The 26252-nt window shown below is 44.5% G+C and overlaps 1 protein-coding gene across 1 annotated transcript in view; it reads left to right on the top strand.

Annotated features, from left to right (window-relative positions):
- The window catches only part of LOC311223481 (proline-serine-threonine phosphatase-interacting protein 1-like), an 80445-nt gene extending 57709 nt beyond the window's left edge, over positions 1–22736 (top strand). The window contains exons 14-15 of the mRNA XM_084308267.1: positions 12867–12988; positions 22514–22736. Coding sequence (XP_084164393.1) covers positions 12867–12988; positions 22514–22675 — 284 coding nt within the window. The 3' untranslated portion in view covers positions 22676–22736. The remainder of the gene's footprint in view (positions 1–12866; positions 12989–22513) is intronic.
- Positions 22737–26252: the final 3516 nt, after the last annotated feature.

The following is a 26252-nucleotide window of genomic DNA, read 5'->3' as shown; positions in this document are numbered from 1 at the left end:
ATGGTATAGCCATGATGATGTCGGCTAGTAGCTAGCTTAGCTAAAGGCTACATAGCGTTAGCTAACCTAGAGACAGCGCATACAGCCAAGATGAAGAGGATGGTCGTTTGGCAGATGAACTTCGTCAACTCCACGCGGTTGTCTCCATCCTCTTGGACGTTTGGTGAGTTTTTAACCTATTCTATTAACTCTATTCTATTCCCGCCGTGGACATCTCTCTCTCTCTCTCTGGAGCTAAACTGGCCGACTAGCTGTTGTAGTACTACTAGTAGCTAACGGTGTGTGGCCTGTCAGCACCTGTATGTAGCCACATAGCTTGCTTCTGCGTTAGCTAATGGTTAGCGATAGCCTGGTTGAGCTAACTGTTAGTCAGTTAGCTGTTTAGCTACGACGTTAGCTGCCGGCTGCGCTCGGCTGGGAACGTTCGTTTGATGCTATCAGTTAGCCTTGAGTTAGCTGTTAGCTTGTGCTACGACCATTGACATTAGCCGTGAGAATAGCAGGGGGTTATTTTTGTCCCGCCAGCAAGAGGCCTTTCGTCAACGTGGAGACCTGTGTTGCGGCCTTTCGCCCTGCGTTCCTTGGTGCAGGTAAGATTAATGAAAATCATGACATTACCCCACTCTTCCTTCCTTCCCCTCCCGAATGTTTTGTTAACACTTTGAGTGCCGTGACCCGTCTTTAGACGTCTTTGCTGGCCATGCTAAAGTTGCCGGGGGACGCTGTACAGCGTCCTTATATCAATATTTCAAAAATCTGCGATCGGATTCATAATGTCCCTCCGCTGGCCTGAGATCCACCAGCAGGACCCACTGAGCTCTCTGGCGGTTCAGGAGCGCCATCTGGTGGCCGATCGGCGCAACCGCTTAACAGGAAGCGCAGTAGAGGTTTTGCTGGTCGGCCATATTACTTCCGGGCACTCGGTATAGGTTCCGGCACTCTAGCTCGTCACACTACATAGCGATCGATTGCCAATAACTCGATAAACAACATGATTTGGACGTATATACCATTATACAAGCTGGAGATGGACCGGGTAATAATATATCCCATAATGATAAAAATTTCTACTCGACGATGATCGCCCAACGGCGCGCGGAGACTGGGGTGAGTTTCAGCGTGTAACGTTACCGTCTTCGATAATAACTGATATTATCAACATTTGACCCACATTAGATGATTGGTATAACGCTGCCCACGGAATTATAAACGCCCCCTCGCCCATCCGGTCAACATCAGATGACGTGTAGTAACTTCTAGAAGTACGTCTAGTTGGAATTTTTTATATCGCGCTGATTGCCATCAAACTGTATTTCATCATCAATATAATGCATTTGGGGCTATATATCACGTTCTGGAGAAAGCTGCAGAAAGAGATGAAAACATACTTATACATTAGACCATACTTTACTATGAATATGTGAATGAACAACAACCACCAAACGCACATAGCACACACATCCACACGCACACACTCACTTTAAACAAACACACTGTAGCACCCACTCCACACACTTATAGCACACACCCACTTTAAACAAACACACTGTAGCACCCACTCCCCACACTTTATATTTATGGATGAAGGATTGCACTACAACTCGTACACCTTACTGTAAATTGTACCTAAAATTGTACCTCATCCCATTTCTGCTTTGCACTAGATAGTACTGTACATTAGTACACTGCATAGTATTGTGTATTGTATATTATATGGTAACTCAGAACATTGTACATATGTCTATACCGAACACTGTGACCTCATTTTCTTCTTCTAAATTCATGCTATATTATGTTATTATGTTATTTGATACTATCTTGTCTAGCACAGTCTCTGGAGCGTAACAGTAAGAAGCATTTTGTATGAAAGTATTCTGTACTTCTGTATGACAACTATTAAAGAACTTGAACTTGAACTTGAAAAAGTTTAACGTTGCTACACAATGAACAATACATATAGGACTTTGAATGGGCCCTAATAATGGCAATGTAGCAATAGAATTTAAAAAGTTATAGCCCTGCAAAGAAGGGGACTTTCTCCATAGACAAATAGCGCTGGCAATCTATGGTATATCATTAATTTAACCTTAGGCAACCAAAGTGTTAATAACGATGTTTTTTTCCAGGCAAAACATATGTTACTTCACAACATTTGGAGATACGACATGTGCTGTGTGTGAATTCATTGTCTTGGTCGTTTGTGTAGCTTGGGTAGCGTTGGGCCGTTGGCCAAAGCTGTGTGTGGCCTGGTGTCAGTAGCCTACCTGGCTAGCCTTTAGCTGTCGGCCATTGGCTCCTTGCTGCTTTGTTTTATCTGGTATAGACCCTCTTCTCTTTGGATTTAAGTGTTGATCTTTGTCCTTTTGGATCTATGTATATTCATGTTGCCTTTGTGAAGTTATCTTTTCCTTCTGTTTTGTTCTTTCATTAAAAGTTGAATATCCTTTAGGGGGTCATCTTTGCTTATCTCTCTCATACATGCTCTCTCTCTAACACACATGCTCTCTCTCTCTCTCTCTCTTTCTAACACACACAGTCTGCCTATGGCGGCCTTTCTCGATGGCTAGGCTGTGCTCGCTGAGTCTGTACCTAGTCAAGGATCTTCAGTCACAGTGCTCAGGTATTCTGCCACTGTGTACTCTCTGTTTAGGGCCAAATAGCATTTCAATTTCTTTCCAATGTGTCTCTCTCTCTGTACACTGGATATTGACTGTAGAACGGGAGCTCTCTCTCGCTCTCTCTCTTGCTATATGTTGACTGTATCATGCCCAGCCTCGGGCAGCGCTATTATTTACGAATATGTTGACTGTATGAAAAAAAAATAATAATAATAATAATAATAATAATACTTTATTATTTTTTTTTTACCTTTTGGGGGGGGGGGGGGGGGGGGGGGGGGGGGGGTTTAAATCTCGCACAGGGCCTCGCATTTCTCCCAGGCGGCCCTGGGTGTAGTGTGTGCAAAGTGGCAGTAAAAAAATAAATATAAAAAAAGCTCTAGATTATAATATAATAATCATAGTATTGTGACTCACTACAGTGTAGTGGGCAGACAAGCAGCAGGCCGGTTATTTGTTCATGAGCCGTACTGTCTGGGGGGGAAAACTGTCCCGGAGCCTGCTGGTCCGGCCGCTAAGACTCCGCTGACAAGAACAAGTTGCAGGTTGAAAAACCCTCAGCTCGGAACTAGGCAAAATCTGCATATGGCTCGCTGATAACAAACTATCATTACACATGGGCAAAACAGAGTCCATTCTCTTCGGTTCAAATAACAAACTCAGCAAGACCGACGGCTTCTCAGTTACAGTGGGTGACAATATTGTCACAAGGAAAGACGAAATTACCTACCTGGGTACCATCCTAGAGGCAAATCTTTCCTGTGACAAAATGGCATCCAATGTAATAAAAAAAGTCAACCAACGAACTAGATTCTTGTACCGGATCTCCTCTCTGGTAAACAAGAATACCCTGAAGACTCTGGCAGGAGCACTCATTCAAGGGTACTACGACTATGCTTGCACCTCATGGTACCAAAGCACCTCAAAGGCGCTAAAAACAAGATTACAAACATCACAAAACAAACTGGTCAGACTACTACTTGACCTTACCCCCAGAACCCACCTCACCCCTGCCCACTTTGACAACCTAGGATGGCTTAGAGTAGACGACAGAGTACAGCAACTTGCAATGGGCCTGGTCTACAAAATACACTATACGACTAAGGTACCCATGTACATGTCAAAATACTTCCCAAAGGTCAGTGAATACCACAACCACTACACCAGAGGAAGCTCAACAAATCATGTTAAACCCAGATTCGGCTCAAACAAGGGACTAAACACGTTTAGCAATTATGCCACATCAATGTGGAACGCTCTACCCAAAGCTGTAAAGGAATGTGAATCCCTACCCACATTCAAAACCGCTCTTAAAGAGCACCTACGGGAGGCTGCAATTCTAAACTGGCCACCGTAAATGCCCAAACCCCCCACCACTTCCTAATAGACAGTCTCCTTCCCACCGCATGTATATATTCCCTCCCCGCCTTATGTATATTTCTCTCCCACCCACCCACCCCCTCCAAATGTACAGTCTCCACCCCACCGTATGTATATTTCTCTCCCACCCGCCCACCCCCTCCTAATGTACAGTCCCCTCCCCATCATATGTATATACTCTGTCAGGATCTAGGGGTAACAGTACTGTATATTTGAATACCGTTTATGTCACAAATGTATCAGTACTAAATACCTATATGTCCCTATGCCATAAATGTCATGTATGTTGTGTATGTCATAAATGTCTATATGAATTGAAAATGGGGGACCCTGATGTAAACAATTAAGACAAACGTCTTTCTCAGGTCTGCAAACTCTGCATCCCCTTAACAACTGTGTGTAACAGTATTGAGCCGTACTGTATTGTACCCATTCTGCAATATGTTAAATAAAGTTTTCATTCATTCATTCATTCATTCACTCTTGACTGTTCGTACAACCATTTAGCGTTTTGTGATCGAGGGCAGAGCAGATCCTATACCACGTGGCGGTGATGCTTCCAGTCAGGATGCTCTCATGTGTGCCTGTGTAGGAGGATCTGGGGCCCCATGTCGAATGTATTCATGCCACCTGAGGTGAAAGAGGCGTAGCTGTGTCTCCTCCACCACCTGGCTGGTGTGCTTGTCCCAGGTGAGGTCCTTGGTGAACACTGAGGAACTTGAACCTGCTAACTCTCTCCACAGCAGACCCATTGATGTTGATGGGGTCCGGACTCTCTCCCTCCCCCTCCTGTAATCCATGTCCAGCTCCTTGGTCTTATCGACATTGAGAGAGAAGTTGTTCACTTGGTTATCGATCTCACTCCTGTAGGCCGCTTTGTCCATGTTGTTCAACTGGTTATCGATCTTGATTGATTGATTGAAAAGTTTATTAACAGATTGCAGAATGGGTACAGTACAGTACAGCTCAATACATACAATTGTTAAGGGGATGCAGACCAGAGAAAGACTTTCGTCTTGTTTACATCAGGGTCATTAATACTGCTGGAGCATTGGTTCATTTTTTTTTTCAAGCAGTCACCATGTACACTACAGTATGGCTCGGCGGCCAGTCAAACTTTCTTTTTATTTATTTAACAGATTGCAGAATGGGTACAATACAGTACGGCTCAATACACACAATTGTATAAGGGGATGCAGACCAGAGAAAGACGTTTGTCTTGTTTACATCAGGGTCATTAATACTGCTGGAGCATTGGTTCATTTTTGGTCCGATTCTTCCTTGCACGATTTTGCGCGCCGCGTGGGAGCAAATTCGAGACACATAGTCGGTTGCAGAAAGGTGTCCCACGGTGTCCTCTATGGCCGTGAATACTTTCACGCGGATCGGAATCACGGCGCGCCCGTGGGACACTTTTCCGTTTCGGCGAGTTTATTCCACGCTTGCGGCTTTCCTTTTCTAAGCATTTTCGGGGCTACATGTGAATGAGTAAAAGTTGCGGGACGCCCAGATGTTCCCACGATAGAAGCTCGCGTGGATCCCATAATAGGCTCACTTAATACAGCGTTTTTAAAATCACGCGACATTTTCAGGGTCGCGAGCCGACCTTTTCCCCTCGTTTTCGATGATGGAAGTGATTTAGGAAAAGCTTCGGCACGCCGAGAGGTACCCGTGGATTTGATCTTGCGAGGATCGGGGCAATATTCGGCCCGTGGGAGCAGTCACGGGTTAATACAATTTTCAGAGTGCAGAGGGGAGGTGTGCAGAGGGGATGCCACACTCATGATTCTGCTCACAGCCCCGTTTTTTTTTTATTTTTTTTTTGGTATTTTTCCCCCTCCATTTTTCCTCCGATTTTCTCCCATCCCAATGTTAGTCGTATGCCAATTCCCAGTCCCTTCCTGGTCGCTGCGCTTTACCCCCCACAGTCAGATCATTTGGGAGAGTGGAGGCTACCACGTGCTTCCTCCGACACACGTCCAGCCAATCACGGCTTCTTTTCACCTGGCAGCGCGGATTCTCATTGAGAGGGCGTAGCGTGTGGGAGGACCACACTATCCCCCTCACGTCCAATCCGCGCTTAGCAGGCGCCCCGACCGAACTGTAGGAGTCGCTGTTTACAACGACCCGGACCCACCCCGCCAGCTTCTCCCACCCTCTGATACAGCCAATTGTATCAGTGCAGACGGCCAGCCAAGCTGGTGACAACCCCGGAGCTGTGAGCTGGATTCGAACAGGCGAACCAAGCTCACAGCTCCGGGGCTGGTGACGAACGCAATCTCCGCTCGACCACCTAACCGCCCTCACAGCCCCGTTTTAAACTTTTAAGGTGTGGCAGTCAGCTCGAATCTGATTGGCTTGTATCGGTTTTGGACTCTACATACATGAATCACATGGTTGAGGCTGGAGAAAGAGACCTACCCCCTGCCTCCTCTCCTCTATAGCTGCAGTGAGCACAGTGAGTCTGACAGTGTGTTAGAGGGAGTGAGAAGGAGAAGAGGGAGACATTAAAAAAAAATAAAAAATTATAACACAGATGCACAGATGAAAAAGAATGTAAACTAAAAAAAATTATATATATATATATATATATATATTTTTTTCTTCATATTTCATATTTGATATTAATTCATATTTTAATAGGGAGGCCTGGCTTCCGTTGGCTTCCATAAGGATTCGCCACTGCACACGACATACAGATAGACAGTACTGCTACATCTATACATTTATGACATACCAGATTTGCAAATACAGTACTGTTTGTGATACAAAGAAATCCAGAAAAAGAGTGTATATACATTTGACATAGAAACTGTACATTGGAGGAGGTTGGGTAGGTGGGGTGGGGTTGGGTGGGGCTATACATTGGAGGTGGGGGGGGGGGGGTAGGGGGGGGACACTGTACACTGTACATTGGAATACTGACATACATTTGACATAGAAACTGTACATTGGAGGAGGTTGGGTATGTGGGGTGGGGTTGGGTGGGGCTGTACATTGGAGGTGGGGGGGGGGTTGGGTAGGGGGGGGGGACACACTGTACATTGGAATACTGACAAAGCCATACTTGGTCTTTACTGTACAACTGGGTTAGGACCAGGGGCGGAGCTAGGGGGTGGCTACCTGGGCTCAAGCCCCGGATGTATTCTGAAAAGCCCTGAATCTATTTAAAAGAAAAGATTTTTCTTTTTTCTTTTCTTTTTTTTTTTTACAATTGATCATTGTTACATGAAAATATGCTTGCACCAGATTTAGCAGAAGCTAATTTCCATCTGTGGTCTATCCAGCTGCTAACTGTATTTGAGTGAGTTAAGTCTTGGTGTTATGGTAGACTCAGACCTAAGCTTTAAATCACAATCAACAAGTTGACAAAAACTTAATTCTTCCACCTTAGAAACATAGCTAAAGTACGGCCATTTATAAATCAAAAGGACGCTGAAAACCAGATCCATGCCTTTATCTCAAGCCAACTCGACTACTGTAATGCACTCCTTACCGGCCTCCCGAAAAAATACGATGATAACTATTTTATTGCAATGCACTATTGCATTATTTTATTCTATTTTACTAACTATTTTATTGCACTGCACTATTTTACTTTGTATCAGTGAATCATAGACGCCTGGCCATAAGAGCATTCGGAGCATCTCTGCTCTCCCACCATTGAACTTGGGGGAGCAAAGGTATGATCTTGCTCCACCACTTTTTGATTATATGAAAAATATGATATATCCCCCCCAATATATAAATCTAACCATAACTATGTTATGGTTAACTGAGTTTTATAGTGAAAAGAGCAGCTTTATTGGTCAAGATTGAAGGCTCTATATTGCAGGAAATTGCACGTACAGGTTCATTAAATTCAAAAAAATTCTGTCGTGGAGGGGGTCGTGCCTGAGCCCCTCCAAACCACCCATTGCCTGCAAAAAAAAAAAAAATAAATAAAAAAAGATTTTAAGAAAAAAAAAAAAAAAAAAAGGGGGGGCCCATCTGGGCTAAGCCCCGGATCTCCTACAATCCTAAATCCGCCCCTGGTTAGGACATTTGTAGGGGCCAGTTTCGAATTGCAGTCTCCCATAGGTGTTCTTTGAGAGTGTAAGCTGCTTTGTCCATGTTGGTGATTAGGCCTATACTGTATCACTGTTGTGTCATCAGCTAACTTATTCACCATGTTTGGAGTTCCTGAACAACATGGGGAGTCTACCTCATTGTATGTAGAGGTCTTTTGTAAGACGATGTGTTGACCAAGGTCTGTGTCTGAGTTTTAATTTGCTGTGCAGTAGCTTATTCTGGACCTTAATTCAGGACTTTACTGCGAGTAAAATGGTTGCATATGAAATCTTGTGAAGTGCATGTTCATGTTTGACTCGATGCCACTAGTGCGAGTGGGGAACTTGCATGTGGCGACTGGCGACACAGCTGTACGTCAGATCTATTTACCGAGGTGTCCCAAGATTTAACTAGACACTCGCCCATAGTTTTGACTGTTTGGGTGCGTGATTTATTTTTTAAATGGTACTTCAAACTAATTAATTAACTGCCTGATGCACAAATGGAATCATGCAGTGTAGGCTACTTCAATAATTATTCAATGATAAATCAAATCCATGTCTATAAATCCATAAATATAATGAACTGGATAACAGTTACAGTATGTGCACCTACTTTGGATATATATTTTTTCCATGCTGAGGTGAAGCAGATTGATTTGTTGTTTGCACTGAAAATGCATTCAACACCTTCCTGTATTGATTTTACTACCAAAATAAATGACTGCTACCCACTATTGAGACCCACGTGTAAGTCTGTACTCTTGGTTATAAACCCAGCTCTCACATTTGTAAACCCTGCTCTCAGATTACGGATCCATTTGTAAATCTGAGGGAACAGTTTACTAATAATCCATGGGAATTTTTTTCCCAATGGACAGATTTCGGCACATGTAAAATGTGCTTGATAAATGAAGATATTAATTGATTGGTTGATAATCCGAGCAGATTTCTAAACAGATTTGCACATGGATGTTTTTATTTCCTCAGCTGACCTCAGGGGGGGGGCTCTGTATAAACCTAGTGGTTTTGTGTGAAATGAATGATGTTTAGGAAGGTCAGCTGAGATCTACGGAAGGTACACTGTATACACCTACGAACACATGGTTGCTTTCACATATAGTTTTGGTGGACTCTGTGCGGTTCTGGGGGTGAAGTTGCAACATTGTTGCATTCTTCATTTGGTTCGCCTGCGTTCACATAGAGAAATCTGTGAGGCGGACCGAGACCTTCTGAACAATGTCACGCGGTCGAAAAGGGCGCTTGTCTATTGGACAGTGGAAATGTGTGTGTGGCTGCAAGCCTGTGTGCGCGCGCGCGTGTGTGTGTCTGTGTGTGGACTGTCTGCGAGCCCTCCAGATCAGCGGAGCGAGTTTTGACATGGCATTGATCCATTGTTCTATTGAAGCACATTACCACCATCCTCTCGCTAAACAACTTGTAGACCAATAATAATAATATAATAATAATAATAATAATAATAATAATAATAATAATAATAATAATAATAATAATAATAATAATAATAATAATAATAATAATAATAATAATAATAATAATAATAATAATAATAATAATAATAATAATAATAATAATAATAATAATAATAATAATAATAATAATAATAATAATAATAATAATAATAATAATAATAATAATAATAATAATAATAATCATCATCATCATAATCATAATAATAATAATAATAATAATAATAATAATAATAATAATAATAATAATAATAATAATAATAATAATAATAATAATAATAATAATAATAATAATAATAATAATAATAATAATAATAATATTGACGTGGCATTGATCCATTATTAATGCCGTGCGCCTCGGTAATAATAATAAGCCGCGTTTTTCTTCCTTCTTCCCAAGATGCACAGTTAGATAGATAGATAGATAGATAGATAGTTTCAAGTTTCTTTAATAGTTGTCATACAGAAGTACAGAATACTTTTGTACAAAATGCTTCTTACTGTTGCGCTCCAGAGACTGTGCATGACAAGATAAGTATGAAATAAAAACATAGTAAAAATTAGAAGAAAAAAAAAAAAAAAAAAAAAAAAAAAAAAGAGGTCACAGTGTTCAGTTTAGACATATGTACAATGTTCGTAGACGTAGTTACCATACAATATACAATACTGTGCAGTGTGCTAATATACAATACTATATAGTGCAAGGCATAAATGGACGAGGTGCAGTTTAGGTACAATTCACAGTAGGTGTACGAGTTGTAGTGCAAATCCTTTATCAATAAATAAATATAAAGTGTAAGTGTGTTTGTGTGATCTAAAGTGTGGAGAGTGGGTGCTGCAGTGTGTTGTTTGTTTGAGTGAGTGTGTGTGTGCGTGTGGGTGTGTGTGCTGTGTGCATTTGATGGTTGTTGCATAGTGATTATTGTTCGTTTAGCGATTATTGTTCGTTTAGCAGCCTGATGGCCTGGGGATAGAAGCTCCTTCTGAGTCTTTCTGTGCTCGCCATAAGACTCCGGTATCGCTTGCCTGACGGCAGCAGTTCAAAGAGGCAGTTGTTCGGGTGGCTCGAGTCCTTAATAATTCTCTTAGCCTTCCCCTTGCACCGCTTGTTGTAAATGTTCTGGAGGGTGGGAAGCCCCCCTCTAATTGTGCGTTCGGCTGAACGTGTCACTCTTTGTAGTCTGCTACGGTCTTGTGCAGTGCTATTCCCAAACCAGGAGGTGATGTTGCCGGTCAGGATGCTCTCTATTGTACATGAGTAGAAGTTCCTAAGGATCTTCTGACTGACTTGGAACTTCCTTAGGCGCCTGAGGAAGTAGAGGCGTTGTCGTGCCTTCTTCACAACACTGTCAATGTGTGTGGTCCATGTCAAGTCCTCGGATATGTGGGCTCCGAGGTACTTGAAACTGTTCACTCTCTCAACTGGTGCCCCGTCGATGCTGAGGGGGCTGTAGTCCTTGACCCCCGACCTCCTGAAGTCCACAATCATCTCTTTTGTTTTGCTGACGTTCAGGGAGAGGCAGTTCTCCTGACACCACTGTGACAGGTTCTCTACCTCTTCCAGGTAGGCCCTTTCGTCGTTGGCAGAGATCAGGCCCACCACTACTGTGTCATCAGCAAATTTGATGATGGTGTTGTTGTTCCGCTGTGCTACGCAGTCATGTGTGTACAGGGAGTAGAGGAGGGGGCTCAGAACACAGCCCTGGGGGGCCCCTATGTTGAGCGTGATGGATGAGGAGGTGCAGTTGCCGGCTCTTACCACCTGGGGTCTGCCCGTCAGGAAGTCCAGGACCCACTGGCACAGGTCATAGTTCAAGCCCAGGTCCCTGAGCTTGGCTATGAGTTTGGAGGGGACTATGGTATTGAATGCTGAGCTGTAGTCGATGAACAGCATTCTCACATAGTTCCCCTTCCTCTTGTCCAGATGTGATGCTGCTGTGTGCAGCACATGGGCTATGGCGTCCTCCGTGGACCTGTTGGGGCGATATGCAAATTGCAGAGGGTCCAGGTTGATGGGGAGGGAGGAACAGATGTAGCCCTTCACTAGCTTCTCAAAGCACTTCATGGCTATGGAGGTGAGGGCTACAGGGCGGTAGTCGTTGAGGCAAGCGGGCGTAGATTTTTTGGGTACAGGGATGATGGTGGACTTCTTCAGACAGGTGGGGATGACGGCCTGTTCCAAGGACAGGTTGAAGATGTCAGTGAATACCGGGGCCAGTTGGTCGGCACAGACTTTTAGGACGCGGCCGGGGATGCCGTCCGGTCCTGCTGCCTTCCTGATATCCACTTTTTTAAAGATCCGTCTCACCTCATGCTCTGTTACCCTGAACACTGAGTCTCCATCAGCAGACCCCCCCCCCCCATTGCCGTGGTTTGTAGGCTGGTGTTGTTATTCACAGCCTCAAACCTCGCATAGAAGGAGTTGAGATCATTTGCTAAGGAGATGTCACTGTTCAGTTTGAGGGGGGTTCTATCTATCTATCTATCTATAGATAGATAGATAGATAGATAGATAGATAGATAGATAGATAGATAGATAGATAGATAGATAGATAGATAGATAGATAGATAGATAGATAGATAGATAGATAGATAGATAGATAGATAGAGAGATAGAGAGATAGAGAGATAGAGAGATAGAGAGATAGAGAGATAGATAGAGAGATTAGATGCAGTATGCTTGTTTTGCAGTGAGTGCTGCAAGCAGTGGTAATAATAATCACTTCCTATATTTGGTTCGCGTTTGGTCCGCTGAAGCCGAACCGAGACCTACGTTTTCAGGCGGACTAGAGTTTGCCTGCTTGGTCCACGGACCGAGTTCGAAGCGCATTCACACAGACCCGAAAAACCGGACTATCGAATTCTGGTCCGAAAGTCCGGACCAAACAGCCCCTGTGTGAAAGCGACCACTGTTAAAGATAGGGGTAATCTTTGGTAATATTGAAAAGTCAACATTAGACTGGTATGGTTCTTGCTAGACACCTACTGTAAAAAGCCTCAGAGGTGGACCCATTAGAAGCATAAGATCAATCATAAGCCCCCCCCCATCCCAAGTATTCAAAATGTATTTCACTAATGATACTTCATCATCATCATCCTCATCAAATATCAAGTGCATTACACATAATTGCGCGTATGCACTTTACACAGACATTGAGAACAATATATAAAAATAAAATAGTAGGGCCATCAAAGAATAAATACCAATCAAAGACCACACACAAAGAAAATAATAATAATAATTGATTGTTGTCATGTCTGTATACTGAATAGAAATGACTTTTAGCAATATATCACATTTCATATTATACACTGATCTGTTTCTATAGCTGAAAATGCAGACGATGATTTCGCCTCTGTATCAAGCAACCAGCAGCAAGCAGCCTCGGTGGCCACTGTTGCATCAAGCGGTGAGGAGAGCTACATGGCTGCTTATGACTACCTCGCACGGGTGAGTGTGAAAACGCCATTCAATCACTGATTTACCCAAGTATACTTAGGTATATTTTTTTTAAGTATATTTTGTATACTTATTATGTATTCAGAAAGTATACTTAATAGAAACCATTGCATTTGTACTTACTATTGTGTTAAAAGTTGTACTTAAGATGTGCTTAAATATATATATATATTTTTTTTAATAATTTTTGTATGATGTATTTTTGGTTACTTTTGCTTATCAAAATAGTACACTTTTAACAGGTTTACTCAAGTACAACTTTGGGAAATAAGTATAATTAGTCTTAGTATTTTAAGTATACTTATACTTAGTATTTTAGTCAGATGTGGTGACTTTCATGGGTTTTTGTGGTGTGACACATTTTCAGATACAGTATGAATCGGCAGAAAATAACTTACAAATGTTTCAGTAATGGTAAATGATTATGAAAAAGAAGGGCATCTTGATTGTTGCATCAAGACAAGACTTGAAACTAGGGATGTCCGATATTGTCGGCCTACCGATATTATCGGCCGGTATTGGCATTAAAATGTAATATCGGAAATTATCGGTATCGGTTTTCAAATTATTATAATTTTTTTTTTCATTTATTTAACCTTTATTTACCCAGGCAAGTAAGTAAGAACAAATTCTTATTTTATTTATTGTGAAAAGTATGCATAATGTTGTGTTTTGGGGGGGGGGACAACACCGCATATATCGGTATCGGTTGATATCGGTATCGGAAATTAAGAGTTGGACAATATCGGTATATCGGTAAAAAATCCAATATCGAACATCCCTACTTGAAACCCACATGTCAAAGAGACTGATATAGTCCCTCGAGTAGAATGGTCTGTGTTGGGGAGCTCCAGTAGCTCACCACGTACCTCGAGCGCTATTTCGGCGCCGGGGACAACCGTGCTCGTCACGGATCTGGGGTTTAGCGAGTTCGAATCCCGGACTGCAGCCGTGCCTTTCCCAGAGTGTCTTCCCCCCCATCTGTACCCCTTCAGCCTGTTTCTGTCGGTCATTCTTGACCAGAGTAAATGCGATAAACGCAAAAAAGAGCCAGGGGAATGGCCAAAGTTTTAAAAGAATGGTCTGTGTTACAAAGGGTCAGATTAAACCGAATATATATATTTATTACTTGAGATATATTGTATAGTATTTGTATATCGTCTGATATCCCTTGTATATTCTTTGTACATATACACGGAATATCCCTTTACCTAGTACAGGCCAGACCATAATATTCGTTCTCCTATTGGACAGCGACCCCCTAGGCGCCACGGCCATACCCCCCAATGTCTAGTTCAAAGTCACCGCTAAGACATGTCTCAACATGCCCAGGTTTGCGCAGTAATACGAGACAGAAATAAGGCTGGTACTAGATTATTCACCTTACGTATAAATACGGCGCAGGTGGATACAGATGCACTTAGTAACTAAAAGCAGAAGCCTTCACCACGATACAACGTGCGGTGAAGTGGGCCCGTTTTGCCCCAAAATAGAGCCTTGAGACCGCGTGCGAATTGATAGCTAGTGTCAGAGTTTAACGCTGTATCGTCGAGTTCGACCTATTCTATTATTAAGTAATAGTCTATTATGTATAGTGTATCGTACGGCTACCGTTCTACAGTGACCAGCATTACCAACGTTTCATCGTACCGAGCTAGTGTGCTTATCCAGGCTGGGCGGCCTAACCTTGTGCCGCCATCCGAGGAGCCCTAGACGAGAACCGGGTGGATATGTACACTGGATAACCTACCCCGACGAATGCAGAGCCCTTTTCGGCTGGATTATATTGCTTTGGTCCTGTGGCTGCTGGAGCAGAGAACCGTCTACCCCCACTACCGTGTGGGATTTACCCTGTGAGGAGCCCCGTCGAGCCCGCCTCCAGGACTCAGAGGCTGGCTAGCTTTCATCCATGCTGCAGTGCATACCGGAGAATAGCTGTTGCTTTGTCTACGGACCAAGGGATTATTGCACCGTCTCCTGTACCTGGAGTCTCTTTATTCCTCGTTGATCCAGACTTTTCCTTACGACAAATCCTCTCCCCTGCTGGCTTGCAACCGGAGGGAACCCCCCTAGTATCTCCAGCTGACCTACGAGTGTACCTTATATAATTCTTATGCTACAGGTGGTATTAATTATCCCCTTCGTAATATGCTCATGGACTTACGCTCTTGACCTATTCATGCACATTCTTCGCCTTACAAGCGCGACTCTAATTCTCAATACTGTAAGATAATATTGATGCTCTTCTAATAAATATTCCAAACAGGACTTTCTTTGTTAAGCCGTGTTATTGTGTGGGTGTTCATCACATATACCTGTGTACTGTATGGCCAGTAGTAAAGTACATAACTCAGTAGTGGTTTAATGATACCATACTTATTCAATACAGTCAGGGAATTGTACCCCTCAGTTACAATTGGTCCTTCGAGCCGGATGGTAATTAGCGTAATATTAGTATAATATTGATGTAGACATGGCCAGCGATGAACACTCCACAAACGGTTCTCCTAAGCTAGATCGCCCGCAGCGCAGACGGCAGCCACCTCCTTACCTAGTATGTCAAACCCTACCGACCAGGCGACCCTGCCAGTAGAGACCCTAGTGGGTTCTAGCGTAGCTGACCAAGCTCACGGGGGGGACCAGGAGGGACATGACATGACTTTACCCCCCGACAACGTCAACGGGACAGTCCCCGGAGAGCTCCAGGATAAAGAAAGCGCTCCAGGGACGGAACCCGACCCACTACCAGAAGAGACGCGCACCCAGGAGATGGACCTCCTCGGAGCGCGACAGGAGAGCGGATCTCCAGCGAGCGCTGCCAGAAGCCGATCACCTCCATCAGTGTCTTCCCCCAGCGAGGCGGACAAGATGCTGGCGCAGGCATTTATCGCCACCCTGGCAGCCTCCACTGAACGCGATCGACTCCAAGCACAGACGCTTAGCGAGCGCGAACATTCTTCCATGGAACAAGAGCGCCTCCGAGCGCAACACCAAAGTGAGCGCGAACACTCTACCATGGAAAGAGACCGCCTGCAGGCTCAACAATTGAGTGAGCGCGAACAATCTGCAGACCAAAGAGAACGCTTCCACGCGCAACTCCAAGCGCAAGCCCTTAGTGAACGCGAACACTCTGCGACCCAGCGAGAGCGCTTCCAGGCGCAGCAAAGGAGTGAAGACGACCGCATACGCCTGGAGACCAGACGCCTCCAGACGGAAGAGAATATTGAAAGAGACCGCGCCAATGCCCAGCGCGCCGCCGCCGATGCACAGCGCGAAGCCGCCAATGCACAGCGCGACGCAGCCCAAGCCCAGCGCGAAGCAGAGCGCGACCTCGCTCACATCAAGCGCGAAGCCAAGCGCGACCGATTACAAGCGCAGATAATGGAGCAACTGATTGCCAGGGCGACTCCAGGGCCCTCATGCATCAACGTGGACTTTGAACTTGACCTACTTCCACACGTAAGCACGGAATGTAGAACTAGCGTACGCACAGGGAAGTCGGCATTCATCACACGTGCGTACGCAGGCTCTATGGTCCTCCGTGTTGATGAATACCACTTTGTTCTACCGTCAATGCTCGTGCATGATTATCCATATATGGTCATGAAAATGAGGAAACACCCCCCATGGGATGTGAAATAATGGACCGACCCGAGCGGGACTCCGAGAAACTCCACGGAGAATTCACTGCTGTCGAACCAAGAAGACACTATCGCGTATTGTGGGATAAATAAAAGGCGGATTTGTAAACGGTGATGTCAGATATCAACGGCTCCCTAAGACCATTGCTGCAATTCTGCCTGGACAGCTCAAAATACTAATAAAGACCGTTCGTTGACCACTGTTTGGCGTTGGTTGTGTGTCATATTATAACCGTGCTTGTAATATGAATGCCTTTATTAGTTGTGTTCGATTGGCTATATGATTTTTAGATGCATCTATTTTGTTGTCGGCTAATAAAGACCGCGCTGGAATATGACTGCCTTTTCCCGTGTTGTTTGATTAATACCCCATGGATTAAAGTTCTCCTCAATTTTATTCCAAATCGCGATGGATCTCCCGTCAATTTTCTACCTGCTGCATATGATTTCTAGAGGCATACTACAATCTATTTTGACGTCAGTATTGGGTAGCCTATATAAACAATATAATACGAGAGCATATACAAGAACAATGAATCTCACTGCATGTATGATAGCCTGCCTTTCAATACATGAACTTGAATCCCATCATATACATAGTCTGTCCACTATAGTGTCATTGCAATGCGTTTTCTATTCTTTCTTATACAGTAAAAAGGGGGAAGAACACTATATTAATATGACTTGTATTCTGCTTACAGCTTCGAAGTTCCACTTGTTTCGTTTAACGTAAAGCCTTTTAAATATAATCAAAACGTTCCCGTGTTTCTGCGGTCTGCGCAGAATAATAACGAGTTGAGCTTTATGATTTATGATGAATTGAAAATGGGGGACCCTGATGTAAACAAGACGAAAGTTGGTCTGCATCCCCAATTAACAATTGTATGTACTGAGCTGTACTGTACTGTACCCATTCTGCAATCTGTTAATAAACTTTTCAATCAATCAATCAATCAAGCTACGCGGAGCGCAGTCAGTCAGTAGCCTACACCCCGTATATTCCGATAACGCTATATAAACCATGCTGCATTCATTCTGAGAGAAAGATCTATTATTCCAAATGCTATTTATAGGGTTTTGACCATAATTACACTACTGTTGCTATTTTACAATGAACTATAATGAACTACGGTTCGTACAGAACGTGCCAGTGTTATTATGCACAGAAGCTCATTTCCTTGTTGTAATAATATATTCTACCACTGGGCGCTAGGTACGCCAGGTCTGAAAAGTGCGTAGATGTACGCACAAAGTCAAGTTCAAGTTGAAGTTGATGAATCCCACTCTTTGCTTAGAAATGATCGTACGCACGGGGTAAGCACAGATCTGTGCGTAGAACACGTTGATGCATGAGGGCCCAGGTCCACAAGGTCCACCACAACGGCAAGGATCGTATTGTGTTTAACTGCAGCTACCAGATCGGATCACAAAATCTGAATAAAGAGCTCTTGCCCGGCCCAACACTCGGCCCCTCTCTACTAGGCGTGTTGCTACGTTTCCGCCAGAACAAGGTGGCCATCAGCGGCGACATCAAAGGGATGTTCCTGCAGGTGCGACTAGTGGAAGAGGACAAGCCCCTGCTGCGGTTCTTATGGAGAGAGAGGATCGGGGATGAGCAACCATCCATCTATCAATGGGAAGTCCTCCCTTTCGGAACCACATGCAGCCCATGCTGTGCTACGTTCGCACTGCAAAAACATGTCGCAGAGGACCCAGCAGCTGACGAGGAGGTCCGACAAAGTGTAGAAAAGAGTTTCTTCGTGGACAACTGTCTGCAAAGCGTCTCGACGCCAGAAGAGGCCGAGGCCCTCCTACTCAAGCTCCGCGCCTCCCTGATCAAAGGCGGCTTTGATCTCCGGCAGTGGGCCAGCAGCGACCCTCAAGTACTGCGCAGCCTCTCCCCAGAGGACAAGGCAGCAAGCAGCGAGACCTGGATGGCGACCATCCCAGGTGAAGCCCAAGAAATGACATTGGGACTGGTCTGGCGCTTCAAAACAGACTCGCTCCATTATAGACACACACCCCTGACCAAGGAGCAGGGAAGGTCGATTTCACTACCGACCACCAGACGGAGTGTATACAGAACACTCGCCAGACAATATGACCCGTTGGGATGTATTCTACCTTACACCACCAGGGCAAAGATGATTGTACGAGCGCTATGGGACAAGGACCAGGGCTGGGACGACCCCATACCCGACCACCTTGCTTCCACATGGAGAGAGTGGGAAACAGAACTCAGCTCGCTCCCAGGTGTCAACATACGCCGCAGCTACTTCCCACCCACAGTGCGGCTGGAGACGTGTCAGATGGACCTGCACGTCTTCAGCGACGCCTCCGAAGTAGCCTACGGTTCGGTGGCCTACTTGCGGGCCCGAGAGGAGGGAGGAGAAATACATACCGCCTTCATCCTGGCTCGTTCAAGAATAGCCCCCCGCAAGCAACAATCGATCCCGCGTCTAGAGCTCTGCGCAGCCCTAGTAGGAGCGCAACTCGCCACGTTAATCCAACGTGAACTCACCATCCCGGTGCAAAGAACAATCCTGTGGTCAGACTCCATGACCGTACTCACATGGATCCAGTCCGATTCGTGTAGATACAAGGTCTTCGTGGGAGTCAGAATCACAGAGATCCAAGATTTAACAGAAGCAGCATGCTGGAGGTACGTGGACACAAAACAGAACCCAGCAGACGTCATCACACGGGGAATGTCCCTGGATGACCTCACACGTCACAATCTCTATAGTGACGGTCCCGAGTTCCTCAAGCTCCCGGAAGAAGAGTGGCCTACACCCACCCCACGGGAGGCTAGTAAAGAGGAGGCAGAGATGAAGAAATCTATGTTCTGTGGGTTGACGCACACACCAGTCCCCACAGATCCCAACATAGACGACTGCCCTACCCTTGAGAGTGCGCAGCTAAAGACATTCCTGTGGCACCACCCTGAGGTTCCCTCCACTACTGACATTAATGCAGCTAACTACGAAGAAGCAGAACTCCTTCTGCTACAGCGAGCCCAAAGAGACTTGTTCCCCGACGAGCTAGACTGTCTGCAGGGATCAAAGCCAGTCCCGTCAGACAGCAGACTGCTCCACTTGGTCCCCGAGAGCGACGCCCATAATCTCATCAGAGTGGGTGGTCGTCTGAGAAGGGCCCCAGACTTAACGGATGACGTCAAGTTCCCGATAGTCCTCAACAGCCGACACAAGGTCACAGAGCTCATCATAAAGAAATACGACGAGGACGTGCACCACGCCGGGGCAGAGAGAGTCTTCGCTGAGATCAGACGTCGCTATTGGATACTGCAAGGAAGAGAAGCAGTACGACGCTTCCAGCGGACCTGTCTAGACTGTCGCAAGTGGCGAGCACAGCCCAGTATACCCCGGATGGCTGACCTACCCCCCTGTCGCCTCCGACTCGGCGACAAGCCCTTTCACTCCACCGGTATGGACTGTTTCGGCCCGCTGTATGTGAAGAAAGGAAGAGGGACGGAGAAGCGGTGGGGTATTGTATTCAAATGCATGACCACCCGAGCGATACACATAGAACTCTTTCCAACCATGAGTACGGACTCATTCCTTATGGCTTTCCGGAGATTCACAGCGCGGAAAGGAAAACCGTCTATATTGTTGTCTGATCACGGGACAAACTTCAAAGGCGGAGAAAGAGAGCTGAGAGAGAGCTTCCAAGCTATGGGCCCAGAACTTAAGACCCACCTCGCTCCCTCTCAGATTGATTTCCAGTTTAACCCCCCGAATGCCCCTCACTTCGGGGGAACTTGGGAACGAGAAGTACGTTCAATAAAGACAGCCCTGTACGCCGTGCTTGGGGCCCAGACCGTGGCGGAAGAAGTCCTCACGACAGTCCTCACGGAGATCGAGGGAGTATTGAACTCAAAGCCCCTCGGTTACGTCTCAAGTGATGTAGCAGATGTCGACCCAGTCACCCCCAACACTCTCTTGATGGGGCGGCTGGACCCCGCGCTCCCACAGACAGTGTACAGACCTGAGGAAGCGAACGGCCGAAGAATGTGGAGGTACAGTCAAGTATTGGCTGACAAGTTTTGGAACAGTTTCCTCCTCCACTATCTACCGTCTCTACAGACCCGCCAGAAATGGGTAAAAGAAAGAGACAATTTGACGGAGGGCACAGTCGTCATGATTATCGACCAGTCACTACCCCGAGCTATGTGGCCGGCCGGCCGCGTAAGCAAAGTGATTACTGGTGCCGACGGAAAGGTCAGAGCGGCAGAAGTGCTCGTCCAGGGGCGGACATACACCCGACCCGTGGCGAGGCTGATAGAGTTGCCAAGGCTCCCCGACTCTCTTAATGACGACCATGACCCCCTGACTTTGTGAATTGCCCTACTCCTCACAATGGACATTGAGTAGTGGACAAGGCGGTTAATCTGTCTCTGCTTATCTAATTAGGTGCGGACTAATTAGGAGGCGGCTGTTACAAAGGGTCAGATTAAACCGAATATATATATTTATTACTTGAGATATATTGTATAGTATTTGTATATCGTCTGATATCCCTTGTATATTCTTTGTACATATACACGGAATATCCCTTTACCTAGTACAGGCCAGACCATAATATTCGTTCTCCTATTGGACAGCGACCCCCTAGGCGCCACGGCCATACCCCCCAATGTCTAGTTCAAAGTCACCGCTAAGACATGTCTCAACATGCCCAGGTTTGCGCAGTAATACGAGACAGAAATAAGGCTGGTACTAGATTATTCACCTTACGTATAAATACGGCGCAGGTGGATACAGATGCACTTAGTAACTAAAAGCAGAAGCCTTCACCACGATACAACGTGCGGTGAAGTGGGCCCGTTTTGCCCCAAAATAGAGCATTGAGACCGCGTGCAAATTGATAGCTGAAGTGTCAGAGTTTAACGCTGTATCGTCGAGTTCGACCTATTCTATTATTAAGTAATAGTCTATTATGTATAGTGTATCGTGCGGCTACCGTTCTACAGTGACCAGCATTACCAACGTTTCATCGTACCGAGCTAGTGTGCTTATCCAGGCTGGGCGGCCTAACCTTGTGCCGCCATCCGAGGAGCCCTAGACGAGAACCGGGTGGATATGTACACTGGATAACCTACCCCGACGAATGCAGAGCCCTTTTCGGCTGGATTATATTGCTTTGGTCCTGTGGCTGCTGGAGCAGAGAACCGTCTACCCCCACTACCGTGTGGGATTTACCCTGTGAGGAGCCCCGTCGAGCCCACCTCCAGGACTCAGAGGCTGGCTAGCTTTCATCCATGCTGCAGTGCATACCGGAGAATAGCTGTTGCTTTGTCTACGGACCAAGGGATTATTGCACCGTCTCCTGTACCTGGAGTCTCTTTATTCCTCGTTGATCCAGACTTTTGCTTCCGACAAATCCTCTCCCCTGCTGGCTTGCAACCGGAGGGAACCCCCCTAGTATCTCCAGCTGACCTACGAGTGTACCTTATATAATTCTTATGCTACAGGTGGTATTAATTATCCCCTTCGTAATATGCTCATGGACTTACGCTCTTGACCTATTCATGCACATTCTTCGCCTTACAAGCGCGACTCTAATTCTCAATACTGTAAGATAATATTGATGCTCTTCTAATAAATATTCCAAACAGGACTTTCTTTGTTAAGCCGTGTTATTGTGTGGGTGTTCATCACATATACCTGTGTACTGTATGGCCAGTAGTAAAGTACATAACTCAGTAGTGGTTTAATGATACCATACTTATTCAATACAGTCAGGGAATTGTACCCCTCAGTTACAGTCTGATTGGCCCTTTCTTATCGCGTGTTGTCAGACCAGTCCAGTTTATTACTGCTGTGACTCTTCTGTTGGCTCCCCTGTGCTGCTACAGGACCCAGCGGAGCTGTCTGTGAGCAGGGGCGATGTGATGCTGCTGCTGGAGCAGGGTGCTGATGGCTGGTGGACTGTGGAGAAGAATGGACTGACTGGCCTGGTGCCAGGAAACTACCTGGAAAAATCTGAACACACAATAATACGAGGAACCCAAGTCTAAACTACTATATTTGTCCACACTGAAAGTATGTTTTTTCTGTATATTAAGTGTTACAAGTAAATTTTTACTTGCAATGTATTTTTGGTACTTCTTGTGCTTTCATGCACTAATCCAAAGCGCATGTTACAGGTAATCTATGTAGTAAAAGTGTGTCAAAAAAGTTAACTTAAAATAACACGCCAACATTTGGGGAAATTAGCTTATCGTCTTCTCCAGAGAGAGACAAAAAGATAGATACCAGTTTCCCTCTCTGTGCTTTGAGTAGAAAGCTATCTGGCTGCACATTAGCCTAGCTTAGCACAATGAATGGAAGCGGACAGTGACGGGTAGCCTAGGCATTGTCCAACTAACACCTCTCCCGAAGGCTACCCGTCACTGTCCGCTTCCATTCATTGTGCTAAGCTATAGGCTAACGTGCAGCCAGATATACTGAACGCACAGAGGAAACTGGTATATATCTTCTTGTCTCTCTCTGGAGAAGACGGTAAGCTAATTTCCCCACATGTTGGCGTGTTCCTTTAAAACATGTGGTGGACGTGAGTTGTCCATTCGTCTGGTCTCCCCCTGTTATCCTGTTACTACCACCATCACAGCTCTACAGACCAAAAGGGTTACAAGGTGTGGATTAAAAATTTGTTTTTATTTTTTTCGAGACCCCATTTCACATGTTAAACTATTGATTCTCTACTCAATTTTCTCAACAAAAAAAAAGATTTGGGATCTCTGAGACCGGGAACCGTTTGTCATTTGTCTCTGGGATTGCCAAGTTGCATATATCCATTCACATGGCAACAAATACTAGAAATGTATGCCAGCTTGTCAACAATTGGATTTGACTTCCTTGAATCTGTGGAACATGTTTTCTTTACAAAAAATCTAATTTGAATATGTTTGAGCACCGTATTCCCTTGTATTGAAAACACTGTTTTTGGCTTAACACACAGATTTCTTGTTAATTATGTCCTTTCCTGCCTGGCTACCCCACACCCAAGAGTAAAACACGTTTACATACTGGGCAGTACATCAGGTAAGCAGTGTCCCTGGCTCCAAAAAGCACAGCTAATTGATTAATGAAAGCAAATTGGTGAAAGTAAACACATAATTGCAGGGAAGCAATTCTGAACTGCTTGTTTAGGCTTGTAAACAAACCTGGTCAAAGAGCAAGGAGTCATCATTTCCCCAGCACCTAAATAACATTTCAGACTGTCAAATCCATACAATAACTAGGAAACCCCCATTTTCTATAATATGTACGCTACCCTTTAAACAACATTCTAGGGACTTGCCCTGGTCCACTGGCCAATGTTTGATATAAACTGAACCAAAATTACTGAGTTTAAATGATGTGCCCAGTTCATATATATATATATATATAGTATACACATGAGCAATGTACTTTATATATAATAAAAACACATTGAAATAAATACTGATCCTCATCAAGTTGAAATGTAGACGTTTATTTCAATCAGTCTTCCTTTATGTTCCTTGGTCTATATGTGATTCTTGTTTCACGTACTTGTTTTTCTTTCCTACGGCGCTAGCTAAATTATCTCATGGGTTAAATGAACATCTCCAAAAATATTTAAAATGGAAACACAATGCCACAAAAAAAGGACAAAATAATACAGTGACTCAAAGCCTCTACTGTAGCGAATGTACAACTCCCAAGGAAGTGGCCCAACCTTCACACCTCTAATAGGAGGACTTGTCTGGCTGGAAACACATCTGTACAAACTGTATCTACACACACAAGGTGTCTGAAGGGAACACTGATAGCATTTCTATGACAATGGGGTTGACTTGATTCAGTCATAGTATAGTAGTAGTACATATTGGTGAAGTCATGTACATCAAATTGTACATAATAGAGTTAATGCAAAGAAAATACTATTTAATAAAAGATTCCACCCTTCAGAATTCACATGACCATTCTGGTTGATCTTAGACAAATCAAATTGAAAAAGGAGGTATATCCCAAAGCTAGAGACTGAATGACTATTTGGAATAATTGTCTTTAAACCTCTAATGTATCTAAGAAATACAATCTAAAGAAAATGATCACAGAGCCTACTAGACACACACAAGTCTACTCCAGACTTTTCCCAACCAACAGGGTCCCAACACTGATCAGCTTCTATGGTTGATCTGGAACTCTTTGGGGCAGTTGAACTGACTGTATTGAGCCTAGTCCTACAGTAGATTAGAAGTCACTTTCAGGGGTAAACTCCATTAGGAGAAATCCTTCAGTACTAGCCGCAATCCGCATCTGTGAAACCAGAACATTCAAAATGACACTGCTTCCTTGTCATCAAGTTCTACTTCCTATAACATACTGAAACTAGGGATGCACCGATCCTACTTTTTCAGTCCAGATACCTGGCTTTGGATATCTGCTGAAACCAATCAAATATTTTTGTTATTTAATAACAAATGTAAATGATTTGCATGTCTAATCTTTTGAAATAATAAAACAGCAGCTATTTATTACTTTTCAATATATACATTGGCAACAGCCAATACTTATTGTGTAACCAGGTTTATGGCATCTGTGGTGCCTTTAAGCCTGGCCAGTTCAAGATGTTAGTCCCTCCCCAATGACTAATCAAGGTGAAATGGATCTATAGCAGCTCCTGGTGAAGTTTTAGTTGAAGAGCCACAATGGCACGTCTATTTTACCTTACAATCTATGTTAGATAGTTAGAAATCAAGCTAATGTTTTAGCTAAAAGCTCAATAGACAGGCACATGAGTTGGAGGGAGAGAGATGTAACTTGTTGCTAAACACAGTCTTCTCATTCACGCACTGCTGTGCCATTAGTGAAGCATGACAAGTTTGTAATGGATCGGTCATGGATCCGGACCATCTGTAGCCGATACCCGAACCAGCTATTAGAGTAAAAGTTGGGATCAGTATGCGATCAGTGCATCCCTAATACAAACACCACACTGATGGTTCTAACTTTTCTTGTATACATTTATTTTAAAATTAAAAAACGTTTAAAATAAAATACGTTTATTTCATAGTAGTGGCAACACTTCTGGAGCTGAGATTGTGTGCATATCCTTGCAAAATCACCCTGGGGTGCCGTCACTGTGTCCACAAACTTGGGGAGTATCCCATTCATGGGCAAATTAGGTCAATTCAAGTCTCCTGGCATCTCATCTCTTGTTTCTAGCTTTGAGCAAGAGCTGATCTGAGGAACAACATTATTATGCCTTCTGCTTTAGTGCACATTTCCCATTTAGAAATATCTCCAGATGTAGTGCAAACAGACAAGTGGATAAAATCCCATACTATACGCTCAAACAGTAGCTTCTTCAGTACAAGCTCCAAACGATCCCTTACGATTCCCAAAAGGAGCATGCCTGGTTTTAATGACCAAAACAATAAAAAAAAATTAAGAAAACTTGGCCCTTTTTCAAAGCATTCAAATAACAGTAACTTAGAAAAGCATGTCAATAAATAAATGTCCCCTTGCCCCCCCCCCCCCCCCCCCCCTTATATCTCTCTCTCTCTCTCACACACACACACACACACACACACACACCCCCCCCCCCACCCCCATCATCATCAG

The sequence above is a fragment of the Notolepis coatsorum genome, assembly GCF_963971535.1.
Source record: "Notolepis coatsorum genome assembly, chromosome: 2".
NCBI lineage: Eukaryota > Metazoa > Chordata > Actinopteri > Aulopiformes > Paralepididae > Notolepis > Notolepis coatsorum.
This window is presented reverse-complemented; position numbering and strand designations above follow the sequence as displayed.